Raw genomic sequence first — 15,063 nt, 5'->3', positions numbered from 1 at the left:
GCATACATGAAAAAAGAAAAACAAAACTTTCTTCCTTCTTTCCACAATTTGTATAAAGTGGCTTTCAAATTTAATTCCACATAAATATTGATTTGCTTCCCTTTTGTTAAATAATGTGTAGGAACGTTAACATTTATTCTTGGAGACGCTGGGCAATTACATCTCAGGATGGAGAAAGGAAGCTAAACACCTCAACATCCCTAGAAAACAAGAAGAAAAAAAAAAAAAAACTCTTCTTCCAGAATACAGCACACAAGTTCCTAAGGCGTCATGACCTTACTCTAAAGAGGAGAAAGGAGAGAGAAGATTCCAGAGCCCAAGAGGTGGAATCGCTTCAGCCAACATGCACAGAAAGGCACACGTTCACTTAGTGCAATAAGAAAGCAAAATACACCATGCGATCCTTTTAGCTAAGTCCAGTGAAGACTGGAAAGAAAAGTAGTCTATGTGGTCATTACTCTCAGAATTGTGGTATTTTTACAATCTAAAACCAACCTTTCTATGTTGCAGTTGAAGGTTGTGGAATCCCAAAGCTGACTTGATCTTAAAGAGCATTATCTCCAGAAGATGGGGATATCAGGAATTCCGGAGAAATCCACTGCCAAGAGGCCAGTTAGAGACAGAGCCGTTTGAATCCCTAAGGCAGGGAGGATGAGGGGATCTTTAACGTCCTTACTTCTGAGTCCGGAGTCATTTCTCTCCATCTGAGGGCACTGGAAGCAAACCCCCAACTTCTGCCTCCTCCCACCCTGGGTCCCACTGAGAGGGGCACTCCTGGAGAACATGAGCAGAGGACGAAGAGGCGCTGCCATCACAGACACCCTCTCACTCCCCTACTTCCAACATCTGCTAAGGGACAAAGTCACTCCTGGAAGAACAGAGCAGAGCTTTCAGAAAAGGCACAAAGAAAGTCAAAGTCGGGTGACACCTGTGGCTCAAGGAGTAGGGCGCCAGTCCCATATGCCAGAGGTGGCGGGTTCAAACCCAGCCCTGGCCAAAAACCACAAAAAAAAAAAAAAAGAAAGTCAAAACTCACTAGAGTTCTGGTTATGCAGCTATGAATTAACCTCTAAAAGACACTAACTTAAAAACAAAAAGGTCAGGTGGCACCTGTGGCTCATTGAGTAGGGGGCTGGCCCCATATACCGTTGACAGTGGCAGGGTTCGAACCCAGCCCTGGCCAAACTGCAACAACAACAAAAAGAAAAGTGGAAGAACCATACACTATAATTTGTGTCAGAAAACAGACAAAAAAGTTCTGGGCATGTGTAAACACAGACTATTCCAGGGACTGTCTCTAAAGTAATGCAACGGGGGCTACCAGTTGGGGGGGCGGGTAACATGGCCAGCTGGGGCAGTGACGGGCACTGACCTTTCATATGATCCCTTTCTCGGCTTGTAACTTGGATAACTAAGCATGCACAGTTTACCCATTTGGAAAACTGACTTTTAAAACTTTATATAAAATAAACACTAAAAACATCAGTAAAAATAGCATTTTAAAAAAATTAATAAATAAAAATAAAAACAAAGAGCAAAATATAGGGGGAGTTTTAGAAAAGTCTTAGAAACAAAGATGTCTCAATCCATCGGGGTGCTCCCACCTAATGGGCACACGGTAAGGGGACATGGCACCCCTTCTGGTGTGGGACACAACTACCACAGGGACCTTACCTAACAAATGCAAACACTGTAACCTAATCATTTGTACCCTCATAGTAATCGGAAATTTTAAAAAAAGAAGTCTCAATCTAATGACACCCACGCTTAAACCACTTCATGAAATTCCACAAAATGACTTTTGGTTTTAGCAACTTCCTCTGGGCCTTAGCAACCGTTGGCTGCGTACCTTTGCTGACTCAGCTGTTTCAAGGGAGAGCTACAGAATGATGAACGAGACCGAGTTTTAAAAAAAAAAACAAAACACAGTATTTTAAAATGTTAATTCCTTGTTTGAAACAGAAGTTTAGAACAATCTGAATACACACTTTTCAAATGTACCTTGCTCTTTACCAAATTTGAAACTAAACCTGAGCTCTCTGCTGTTGTTTTGGTAAATAAACCTGAGAATGGAATATTCATAACATAAAATGGTTTGCTGGAAATTGCCAGCACGATCAGCCCAGAAATCTTCATTCAACACTTCAAACTGCTTTAAGGCTACTGTAGACTTTGAAAACCATACCTCAAGTTAGATCAGTATCACCAATGCATGACAGATTAACCACTGATAACTTTTAATGTTTTAAAGTTAAAAGCAGAGCTCCACTTTTACAAGGCAGTTAGTAGGTAATTCACTAATGGCACATTTTCTTTGAATAACTACAAACACATCACAAATACGTTAATGAGTTCCTCTTGTTGCCGACACTCATGTTTCTTAAGCCCAAAGGGAGAGCGATCTTTCAGTAAAGTGCATTTTTAACCAACACTAACTACTTGCAGTTACTTTTCCCACTGATTACTCTCCTTTGTGCCATCCTGGCGAAAGCTGCCATTAATAAGCCGGCAGCTAGTTTCCCCTTTATCTTGTTTACCAAAAGGGTTGACTTACTTAAAATAGAAAGCCTCTGAAACACACACAGCCTCCATTACTACATGACATAAACTAAATTCTTCTTCCAAGCTGCTGGCACAAAAGTTATGTCCAGATCATCTCTTTGGACATAACCTTTTCATGAAATTTTTTTTATAAATGTAATGCTGAGGCCATACTACAGATGGATGGTATTTGGCTATTTGGCCACACAGCATCTTTTATATATATGACTTGACTTCAGACAGCCAAAAGAAGTATCTACAGGTTGTTCACACAAATTTGAGCCAAATGGTCCCAAAAATGATATTAAAATCTGCATTTAAAATTGCTAGTGATGAGTATGTGAACTCTACACAATAAAAATGGGAATGCTGGGCAGCGCCTGTGGCTCAAAGAGTAGGGCGCCGGTCCCATATGCTGGAGGTGGCGGGTTCAAACCTAGCCCCAGCCAAAAACCAAACAAAAAAAAAAAAAATGGGAATGCTGTATGTCATATTTAAACAATTACAAATTAACATTTAACTATCAGCAACTGAGCCGTGAAAGAACTTTCAAGTTAAAAATTAGGCCTAAGTCAGTTGGTAAAAAGAACAGGCTCCTAATTTTATTTTAATTTAGTCATTCATTCCAATCTAAGAATGTAAATAAAATTCCATTTCATTTCCACAAACATGTATATAGTTCCTACTTTATCTTGAGCTTAGATTCATCCTCAATAGTGTTAAATAAAATGGGTGGGAATTGTTTTGGACCAAGCTCCTGTACAAGGCCCCAGCAGACCAGACCAGACCAAACCAGAATGGAGTCACGGGTGCTAAGGAGCCATGTAAACAAACTGAACTTTAACACGGGCTAATTTTCAGGAACACAGGAGATTTACAGCAACCACCAGAAAGGGGCCTACTCTACCTAAGCAGGCATCACAAGAAAGTCTCATCTTTTTTAACCTTCTAAGGAAAGTGACTTTGCTTCTCAAGTCTTACTTCTGCTTTCCTTTAGCCTTTTCTGCACATAAAGCCCACCTCTTCCACTTACCTTAGCTTTTCTATTTTACACATGGGATGCTACCCAATTCATAAATCAGTAATAAAGACAGGTCTTTAAACTCGATTTGCTGAAATTTTCTTCTTTGGCAGTGGTCACTGCTCACAAAGAATGTGACTCTTGGCCAGGTGCAGTGGCTCATGCCAATAATCTACCACTCTGGGAGGCCAGGGTGTGTGGATTACTTGAGCTCATGAGTTCAAGACTAGCCTGAGCAAGAGTGAGACCTCCCCCCACCCATCTCTACTAAAATTAGAAAAATGAGCTGGGCATAGGAGCACACGCCTATAGTCCCAGCTACTCGGGGAGGCTGAGGCAAGAGGATTGCTCAAGCCCATGAGTTTGAAGTTGGTATGCGCTATGATACCACCGCACTCTACCAAAGGCAACAAAGTAAGACTATCTCAAAAAACAAACAAACAATAAAACAAGAATGTGACTCTTTTCTGGAGTCTCAGTGCTTTTGTCCAATATTCTTTTTCCTGGAATATTCTGACTGTCCCACCTGGCCCTTCCTCCATACAAATTTCCCTTGTCCTTCTCTTAACGCAGCAGTTCCCAGGAAGTTTTCCCCCAAAACTCTCTCAGGAGAAGCCCCTAGGTGCTGAGGCCCCATGTCCTCTGGCAATGGCACTGAGCAGCTTGTATTACAAGGGTTTACAGGCAATCCAGCAGTTTAACAGGTGCTTACAGGCTTGTCTCCTAGGAGGTACAGACACTTACTAACCTCTTACCCCAGCTAGCTCAGTACATGGCACACAGAGCTCAGTGAGTGACCATGGAAAGAAGCCTCCGAGAGCTAGGGAGGGCAGAGAGTTCAGTAAATAATCTACGGCACTAGAAGCACAGCGGCACAGTATGGACAAGGTGCCATGGAGAAACAAAAACAAAAAAAAAGGAAGGGGTCCATTTGGCCCTGAGGGCGAGGGAGGCCAGGGTGACAGAGCAGATAGAAGGTGATCCCAGGGCCTGGCCTTGAAACAAGGATGAAGACTAAACCTCCAGGGAGAAGGAAGTGAGGTGCAGGGACTGAAGGGTGTGGAAGACACGCTCTATTTGAGGGACAGGAAGTAAACAGTCCACTGTGGGGAAAGTACAGTGCACAGGGAAACAGTGGCTGGGATGTCCTGGAACACACCCTCCCGCCACAGTTCTGGGTTCAAGATCTGCCTCCACCCCTTCCCAGCTATAGGCAAGTGATATAAATTGGCGGGGGGTGGGGGAGGCTGTTTCTTAACTTGGAATCTGGGGACTAACCTTCATACAGAGAAGCTGGCTGAAGGTATAAGCATTTGATATCTGGAGTGTTGGTGTCCTAAGGTCAGACTGGTGAACTGAGCCTTGTTGCCAACAGCCACCTCTTGTTCACAACAGGAAGGCTAATAGGCTAATGCTCCAGGACACACTCAGCTTCTGCTTTAAATACTGTCTCTTCCTTTCAAACGCTGTCAGATCTAGCCACCAGCCACCCACTAGACTTCCCCAGTTCCCATGGTGGAGACGACTCACACTATGCCGGCTCTGAGAGGAGAGTTCCCAACACCACCAACCCTGTGCTTTCCAACTGTATGCAACTGGGAGTTTACACCTCACAGTCTTACCCCCAACACAGCCACATTTCATGTTCTTGGGCTGCTCCCAAAAGTCACCCTCCACCTGCCATCAGCAATCTCTTCAAAACATGAAAGAACCTCCCACCATATTAATCTGCAGCTCCAGGAGGGATGGCAAAGCTCCAGGTCTGTCACTGGACACCACCTTTTCAGAACTTGGGGAGCCCAAGGAGCACCCTCCCTCCCACTTGTCCCAACTCTCACACCTGGCACACAAGCACCACTTCTCACCCAGAAGCACCCTCATGGGCTCCTGACATCCTCCTCCTCCCCCTTCTCTGAGACATCCTCCTACAGCCTCCCTCCTGCCACTGCCAACCTTCTCAAAGCCCACCTAAACTCCCATTTTGCCACTACAACAGCAAAATCAAAGCTGGAAGGAGCAGGTCAGGGCTTCTCCAGATCCTCCCCTGCAGCTTTGGACCATTTTTCTTCGTCATCCTTTTATAAAACTGTTCCTCACTAGAGACCTAGCACAGACTCTTTAACAGTCAACAAAGGCTGTCTGCAGAGCCAGGTGCAGGGCAGCAGGGCAGGCCACACCCTCTTTCTCTCTCCTGCTGTCCAAATCTACCCACTGCTGTCCAAATCTACTCCACATTTCTGGACATCCTAAGGACCTCACAGTCTTCTTCTCTAACTCAAATCCATGAATTCACCTGGTCAGCTTCTATGTTGAGGAGAACAAACCGTCAAATGCCCTGTTCCTGGCATGCTAAAACTCAACTGACTTCCACCCCTACACTCACATCCTGGCCCAGAAAGACTTCCCTGGAAACCGGCTCACACCTCCCAGCCCTCCAGCTCTCTCGCTTCCTTTGCACCTGTTCCTCCAAGTCCCTTCATCTTGGGCTGTTTCTCTTCTCATCTTCATCCCTTCCGACTCCTTGTCAGCATCTTTTAACACCCATATTTCTTAACTTCCCAACAACTTTCTCTGAAAATATCCAACTACCCATTTCACTATATACAAGGGCCATGTAGTCCCTTAGTTTATATTCATGCCTCTAAAAATGTGTAATTTCCAGTGAGCTGATTATACTCAGCAACCCATCCACTGACCCTAGTCAGCATGGTCTGCATCCCCCATATAGACCACAAGGAGCCTGCTCCTCCTCGAAATCTCACTTCCTCCTCCACCCCACCTCACCCAGCGATGACTCCTATACCACTTCACCAAATGAAAATCTTTTCACAACTTCCAACTATCCAATGTCTTCCCTTTGACTAGAGAAATGGCTCTCAAACCTTGGTTGATGTAAAAATTACCCAGGGAGGCCCCTGCACCCTGATCTTCAGATCTCGTAGATCTGGGCTTGGATCCCAGAAATACCCAACGCAGCAGATTCTGACAATGATCCATGCATCAGGTTTGAGGAAATCTGGTCTACAGGAGTCTGCAAGCCCCTGCCCTCAGGCCAAATCTAGCCCACTGCCTGTTTTTGTGTGGCCTGCCTGCTACAAATGTATTTTACGTTTTTCTCATGACATGAGAAAATCATGAGAAAAATCATGAGAAAATCACATGGAATTTGAATTTCAATGTCCAAAAATACAGTTGTGTGAGAACTCAGCCACACCCAATTGCTTACATATCATCCATGGCTGCTTTCATGCTACAATGGCAGCACTGTAATGGCAGCACTGTATGGCCCAACGAAGCCAAAAATACTTATTTACTGTGTGGCCCTTTACAGGAAGTTTGCCAACCCCTGGTCTGCAGGATGAAGTACAAATACTTCACCAGGGCCCTGCTTTTCTCTCCAACCTAAAGTCCCACAGGCGACACAGTGACACTCACCCAGTCACCTAGGTGGACTTTAGTTCACTGAATGAACACTTAAAGGCCTCCACACCTATGCACCTGCTGGTCTTTCTACCCAGCATGGCCCTCCCCACTTTGCCGAATAAATTCTTATTCATCCCTCCAGACCCAACTCATGCTCCTTCCCAGGTGTGAGGCACTCTCTGACAACCACACCTTCTCCCTCTCCAAAAAGCAGAAAGGGTCCCTCCCTCTGTTACCCCACCACAGGGCTTGATTCATTTGAGTCCACTCCCCAACCATCTGTGGACAGCAGTGATTCTCAAACTTCAGGGTACATCAGAATCACCTGGTGGGCTCATTAAATCAGCCATCCCTGAGTCTGCCCCCCAGGCAAAGGAAAAGGTACACCCAGGTTGAGAAGATTCATTTCTAATAAGTTTTGAGGTTGCTGCTGCCAGTTCTGGCCATGAGCACCGCTGGTTGGGATATGCGTCGCTATCCTACCTGAGTGAGCTTCCTGAGGGTTGTTAGTACTCTATTCCTGGCATAGCCCCAGGAATCCCTGGAAGACAGACAAGTTTCTGTTTTTGCTGTTTACTATCTAACCAAATCAATTTCCTCTTGTAAGCCAATCATTTTTAGTATCAGACAATGACAGGGTATTATGTGGGGAGAAAAGACCTGCCTTTGCAGAGACTGAGGCCATAAAAATAAACATAAAGTGGCTCTCTCTAGGGCTGGTGCCCTATGGCCTGCCAGAGGCCCACACCCATCCTGAGCTGGAGTGAACTGCAAAGCCCCTGGGTTAAGAGTACAGCCTGGAAGAAGTGTCCATAACACATTAGATGACCCCATGAAGGCAGAGCTACCATGCACTTACAAAACAAGGTTCTATACAGTGAAGTTTGATAATTTATAACATTAGCATTGGCATACATTATTGCTAATGATAAAAATTTATTCAGCACCTGCTACTTCCAAGGAATGCAAACAAGGATAAAATCTCAATCACAAGGAGACCTTAAATTAGTTTGGAAATTTGGCTTATAAACACGGCAAGATAACAATATAAGGTAACGTTTACCAAGTGTCAAATGCCAGCTGTGTCAAATGTAAATAGTAAGGACTCCAATATGTCCCATGGACTTCCTTACCTTGGGCTCCTCTACAAACTCCCGTGCAGTTCCTACACAGGTCCATGAGTATACACACCTATACATTTCTATGGACCTTTGGTTTTTTCTATTAGTATAAGCTCTTCCAGGACAGGGACCTTGATTTTATTTCATACTTGTATTCCTACCATGCAGCCAGGTACCTGGCACTATAACATTCAGTAAATATTTAATTGATTTAATAATGACTGTGCAATGTGAGCTACGCTTTTAACAAAGGGCAAGACTTAGATAAGAGAACTGCAGGTTAAGTGTTCCAAGCATGGCCAAGGGACCAAGTCACTTTTACCAGCTCCAGAGGGTAAAGAAACTTTGTGGTCCACAGGCCCCAGTGGAATAACCAAAACCCTTAGGTGGCATCACCATTAGTCCAGAGTGCCAGGTCTTTAGAGCTGGTCTTTATTCATTCATTCTTTTAAACTGCAACACGAGCTTACATTAACAATCCTAAAACTTTGCTTTAATCTCAAAATCATTTCCTGGATTCTTATTTCCTGGTCTATTTTTCCCTTGCCTCTTTTTCTGCTGATGCTAAATTAAGGGAAAAACTGAAACCCAGATGAAGAATTCTAACTTAACATTAAATTGATACTTTATGCGCACACATAAAGTATGAGGCATTTTGCCATTAGGTAAAAAAAATCTGTGGCACCCAGAATTCCCCACCATTAATTGGAAGTTCCTTAAAGCCTGCTAGAAAGTTTCCTTTTCAGCTTTCACAGCTCCTAGGACAGATCTGTGCACCACATAAATTAATAGCGTCATCACTATCTCCTCATTTTGGTAGCTGAGTTAGTCTTGCAAACCTAGGAGACTCTTGTTAGTTTAAAGGCAGATCACATCACACTCCGCAAGCAAAACAGAGTGGAGAAGATGGGCAGATGATTTAAAAAAAAAAAAAAAATCATCCACCATTTGTTGATTCCCCCAAAAAATGGCAAAGAAAAGTTCTTGCTTAATTTATCCTGAGTAAGTGAAAATATTTACCTAAATAATCCTACTAACTGCCAGAGCTCCATGTCTGCTCCCTGGACTCATTATTTAGAAATGCAGTTTTTATAAACTTATTATCTATGGAAGCACTTGCAGAGACCCCTAAGTCATCCTGCATTTCCTTTACTCTGCATCTAAATTATTGTGCCATATTTGTCTTTAATAAGTTGATTTTACATTTGACATGTTTAGGAGAACGTCAGACTAGCAAAAATCCCTGGAAACAAAAACCATGGACTTTTCCGTAGTATAGTCATAATTACACACAGGCTTACCTACTGAAGTGTGCCCAGAAGTTAACAGAACAGATAAATCAAAGAATCTGATTAAAAAGAATGAAAAAGTCTTTCACCCACAAAGCAAAATGCTCACCAGATATTTCTGGATTTTGCAGATAAAAACTACTTGCCACTGGGCGGCGCCTGTGGCTCAGTGAGTAGGGTGCCGGCCCTATATGCCGAGGGTGGCGGGTTCAAACCCAGCCCGGGCCAAACTGCAACAAAAAAATAGCCGGGGGTTGTGGTTGGCGCCTGTAGTCCCAGCTGCTGGGGAGGCTGAGGCAAGAGAATCGCGTAAGCCCAAGAGTTAGAGGTTGCTGTGAGCCGTGTGACGCCACGGCACTCTACCTGAGGGCGGTACAGTGAGACTCTGTCTCTACCAAAAAAAAAAAAAAAAACTACTTGCCACTGGGAGGTCCAGAGGCTGAAGACATTTCATGGCAGTGCAATCAGGAATTACGAATAGATGTCTGAATGTTAAAACATTAGGAAAAGTAAATATTAAGACCTTAGGAACAGTATTCGGTATCCTTAAGTGACGTATGAAGAACTATGTGTGTCACTTGAGATGTACCTTTTATAATTTTGAGCATATCCCCAGCCAATAAAATCACTCTTCAATGTGACAGGAACAAACACGTATCAAGGACTGTGCTCTTATCCCTGGGTTGCCCTGCCAGATCGGGCTCCACCTTTCTCTTGCCCATTCTGTGCCCAGGAGGAGCCCCTGCTGGCCAATTCACCCAAGCACCCCATGTTAGCTACCCTTGGGGACCCTTGGCAAGAAATGGAAGAGCTTCAGGGAGGGAAGAAGGGCAGAGGTTCTCTCTCTGTTTCCCCACTGCTGCAGGGGATAGGTGTAGCTCTCACTGGGCAACGCCAATGAACTTCCTCGTCTTCCTCCTCTACCCCCTGATCTAAGCATTTCACTCTTCTTTGTTCATGCCACACCCCTCTAAGTAATTCATTTTCGTCTGTTCATTTCAACCAATTTAGCTGACATGCTTCCTGCTAGTCCCCTGTGTAATACAAGGATCTCCCTAACATAGGCCATTTTATGTCTATATAAACTTGCTCAACCCCAAAACGCAGGTCTCGTTGCCAACTCCCACTTTACCCACCAGGATGCCAAGGCTCTGTGAGGATATAGTACCAGCTGGCAGTCACAAACGAAGTTTGCAGGCAGAGTAGGAATCGCACCCAGGTCAGTCTAAGGGCCCTTAAAAAAACTTCAACATGTGAAGGAGAAAAACACACCAAGCTTCAAATCCTCAAGCTACAGTTTTGTTTCAAACCACTTTGCTTAAGGTTTTGTATTTTACTCAGGCCTAAAAGCTACCTGGGGCACTGTCCCGTAAGTGCTTCTTCCACCAAGGAGCATTCAAATTTGCTCCTGGCAGTGGTCAGACTGACCTAAGATCAAGAGATCCAAGATGCTCTGTCTATAGCCAACATTTTTTTCTTCAGTTCATCCAGAAATCCCTTCCTCCCTCCCAATCTTAAACATCCCTAAGGCTTTTGTTCTTGTTTATAAATTAAACCCAGGTTACTTTTACATTAAACCCAGTAGATAAGGGACGAGGGAGGATGCAGTTAAAAGTCATAATAGCGGGTGGCGCCTGTGGCTCAGCGGGTAGGGCGCCGGCCCCATATGCTGAGGGTGGCGGGTTCAAACCCAGCCCCGGCCAAACTGCAACAAAAAAGAAAATACACAAAATTCTACTTCTCTTGCCGGGCGGCACCTGTGGCTCAAGGAGTAGGGTGCCAGTCCCATATGCCGGAGGTGGTGGGTTCAAACCCAGCCCCGGCCAAAGCCACAAAAAAAAAAAAAAAGTCATAATAGCATTATGCTAGCACCTCCAGGTTGTAACTTGCCATGGTCCTTCAACAATCTAACTCTTTCCATATAAAAAGCTTTCCCGATTCTTCTAGCTGTGTAGAATAGCTTAAAAGAGAAAATGCAACTAAAAGAAATTCTGATAGGGTGTGTGGAGAGGTAAGTACAAAATAAACTCCCCTTAAGGAAATTCAGCTATGAGTTATATTTAGTTTCAGGGCTAAAGAATGTGCTATTATGTCTGGCTCTGCCTGTGTGCTTGGGTTTCTCCCATCTTCACTGTAAATAAAGAGTAATTCACAAAAAGCACAAATGTGTTGGCAAGTTCCTGACTTTCCCAAGTTCCCCTCTCCCAAGTTCCTGACTTTCTGGATTTTGCAAGTGATGAGAAGGCAACGGTCACACCAGGTGGAGTTTTGAGTCAGATCCTTGGAGCCAGCCAGGTGGAAAGCTGGCTCAGTAAACAGTACCTGAAGAAGGCAACGTCCAGCACTTACTTCCTCATTGCTGAAGGAATGTGAGTGGAACGGGCAGCAGGTATGCTCTTGTTAAGAGAAAAGAAAAGAGCTCTACTGAGAGGGAGTGGAGGAAAACTGGGCAAAAACTCAGTATGAAACAAAACAGGCGCCCAGTGGCCCCTCCACCATGTGCTGCTGGATCCCATGTAAATCTACATGCACAGGTATTACTGAGTCACTACCAAGCACACTGAGCAGGTCTAGACTGCAGCACCTAAGCAGACAAGAGAACAAGTAAGACAGGCTCAACCCTCAGGAAGACCTCTCACCAGGAATTACTATTGTTGCCATTTTTAATTTTAATGGTAGGGGACAATTCCTGGAGAGTCCAAACAACTTCACCAGGGTTCCTCTTCTCCCACTGACCTGTTCTTCTCAAAAGCCTGGAACTCCCAGGATAAGCCAAATGACTAAAGTAAAGCCCTCGGAAAACCAAAGGATTCTAATAGGTCCCTCCTCTCTTGTCAAGGAACATCACACACGGTACGGAATAACTGTCACCCTGATTGGACATGTCTCATTACAAGACTCTAACATCAAGGTCTCTCGGTCAAAATCTATAGACTAGAGCCTACAGATTAATCAGGCTTGTGTTTTAAGGTGATCTAAATTAAAAATAACGACTTGACACTTAAGAGACACGGGATTCATTCATCAGACTACTTCAGAACTTGATTACAGGAAACGAGGCAATCCAAAACTTAAAGTTCAGAAGACCTGGCCGTTTAGTGTGTACCAATATTTTTCACACTTTCAAAGAGGAAAAAAAAAAAAAACATTAACATCAACTTAAAAAAAAAACCCCACCTGTCTAATCCGTAGCTGTTAAACCCGCTACGGGGGCGGAGGGGTGCGGAGGTGGGTACATCTCCCCCAGTCCTGGCCCCGCTTCACGCCGGTGACTGCCCGGGGAGTCGAGGCTCCAGCCCTGGCGGGCCGCTTACCTGGTCCAGCGGGATGCCCAGGAGCTCGCTGAGCGGGTGCAGACAGGTGGAGCCCGTGGTGCGGTAGAAGAGGCTGGGCGGCGGCGGCTCTGCGGCCATCCTGCATCTTCGGGAGGCCCCGGCCCGCCCCGCCCTGCTCGGCGCCCTCCCGCCCGGCTGCTCTCCAGCGGCTGTACGAGCGTTGCACCGCCACCTCGCCGGCCGGGGACTGAGCGGCAGGCCGGCGGGCGCGCACCGGCGCAAACTCCACCGGCGCAAACTTGGCGTTGGCGTTGGCGTTGGCGTTGGCGTGGCGGCCACGGGCGCCGTAGGAGGGCCGAGCCGAGCGCGCTCCGCTTCCCGCTCCCCTCCTCTCGGCGCCCATTGGCCCAGCCGCTCGGGACGGCCCCGAGAGGGGGAAAGAGGGAGGATAAGTGGGGATTCGGAGGCCGGCCCCCGAGAGCCGCCCGGCCCTTCCTGCCCGGCCTGAACCGAGGCCGAGCGGGAGCGGGAAGACGACTCCGGCTGATGGCGCCCTCCAGCCGCGCTCGCCCGGCCAGGCGCCTCCTCTAGAGAGCGCTCCCGCACCCCTGTCCCGCCCTGTTTCGGTTTCGCCGTCCCGCGGCGCCCTCCTCCGGGTCCCCGCGCCGGCTGGGAGTTCCTGCGCGTTCTTGCCAGCCGCGAACGGTTCCTCTGCGAGCGGCTGCCGGGGAGCGCCGTCGTGCCCAGCTTCTCACCGTCTTTACCGTCCTCCAGTCGGGGATTCTAGCTTATAGCCACTTGAGTCTCTTTGGCCTGAGAATTCTTTTACCCCTGTAATAAAGCAGTGTTTACTACTTTATTCTGTGCATTCTGATAGGTTATTTGCATGCCTCTTCCCCACTTCTCTGCCCTCAGACACCCGTGTATACTGTTACTTGGGAAACTTTTGAATCTATTGATACATTATGAGAAGCACAAATCTTGACGATCCTTTCCAGGAATTGCTGTATGCTGGTTGATGAATAAGGCTTTCAGGAAGGCAGCCCTCTGGACTGATGGGTAGAGCACCAGAGAAAGGTGGGCTCACGTGTCCCCAACCAGTCCTTCCTGAAATAGCTGGGAGCTGCTCCTTAGTTAAGGCTTAGCTGTGGAGCACCCAGTCAGGCAGGGAGTGACTTAGACAGACTTTGTCCATGTGAGCTTCAGGTTGTGAGTGGACCAGTCACACTAGAGATGAATTTAAAAGGCTTTGGAGAAACTGTTTCTATGATTCTAAGATGTGTAACATCTGTGCCAGGCACACATTGATAACTTTCCCTCATCTGTGTCTGTTTCCATCACCTGTATCATTTCCATCCTCTGTCAATTGAGACTGTAACTCAGAAATAAATAAATAGATAAAGTGCTTAAGGAACTTGGTTGTATTTAGGGAGGTTAAGTAAAACATGTCTCTTTGATTCCAAGGTCTGGGCTCTTAGTCCTTATGCGTTGCGTCCTCTGAAGCAAAGCATTTCCCTCTTTATCAAGGGGCTGCCCACATACCTGATACAGGCTGGTCATTTTTGTGGAGGAGGCATTACATTTACTGCACAAAACGGGATGGTAGGGGTGGTGCCAGCAGCACTCTTTCTCATCTGATTTCTACCTGCAGGAGAATGAGGCTCAATAAAGGTCAGTTTTTTTTAATTTTATGGAGCCTTGCTCAGAATGCAATGTCACCCAGCAGATCCACTGCACATCCAGAGGACTGGTCTGAAATTAAAGGCCAGCCACAAAAAATTCTAGCATGTTCAGAGGTTGCCTGTTACCATGGACGGATTAAAAACTCAACACCAGTTACGTGCCAGTCCAGACCTAGCCTAAGATAATCAAACAACAAAACTGAATTAAAGCCATCTTCAAAGTTTATAGAGGTACAACCCCTCAAGAAGATAAAATTCTAATGATTCATTCAGTCTAGCTTCAACCAAAGATTATCACCAATAAAACTGAATTACAATCATCCATCGTGATAGACCCTATGTAAAAATAAGCAAAAATGAAAACAATACATATTTATGTAATGATTACCGTATTCATTTATATCATTTCCTTTGATCCTCCCCAAGATTGTAGGAGATTGGAAGGGCAAGTGTTATTATTATATTATTATTTCATCTCCATTTTGATTCATAAGAATACTAAATTTCTTAGTATTATGAATCCTTATGTATTATAAATAGCTAGTAAACAGCACAAAAGTAGGCATCAAACTTGAGCATTCCACTGTTTTAATTATACACAAATCTTTCTATTATACTAGGAGTCCACCTTCAGGAAAAGAGCAGAAATTTTTGCCTAAATAGGGCATTAAACTCCAGCCTTAACATTAGAATAGCTGATGTGAAGAATGA

At 45.4% G+C, this 15,063-nt stretch overlaps 1 protein-coding gene across 4 annotated transcripts in view; it reads right to left on the bottom strand.

Moving 5' to 3' along the window:
* MBOAT1 (membrane bound O-acyltransferase domain containing 1) overlaps positions 1 to 13,183 on the bottom strand; it is a 98,675-nt gene extending 85,492 nt beyond the window's left edge. The window contains exon 1 of one of the 4 annotated variants that reach the window (XM_053603454.1): positions 12,710 to 13,183. In XM_053603454.1, the coding sequence (XP_053459429.1) occupies positions 12,710 to 12,808 (99 nt within the window). In that variant the 5' untranslated portion in view covers positions 12,809 to 13,183. Of the gene's footprint in view, positions 1 to 12,572; positions 12,690 to 12,709 lie in introns of those variants that run through there. The other 3 variants (XM_053603455.1, XM_053603453.1, XM_053603456.1) reach the window with 3 other exon arrangements.
* Positions 13,184 to 15,063: the final 1,880 nt, after the last annotated feature.

The sequence above is a fragment of the Nycticebus coucang genome, chromosome 9, assembly GCF_027406575.1.
Source record: "Nycticebus coucang isolate mNycCou1 chromosome 9, mNycCou1.pri, whole genome shotgun sequence".
Classification (NCBI taxonomy): Eukaryota; Metazoa; Chordata; class Mammalia; order Primates; family Lorisidae; genus Nycticebus; species Nycticebus coucang.
The sequence above is the reverse complement of the archived record's forward strand: the minus strand, read 5'-3'. Positions and strand labels throughout refer to the sequence as shown.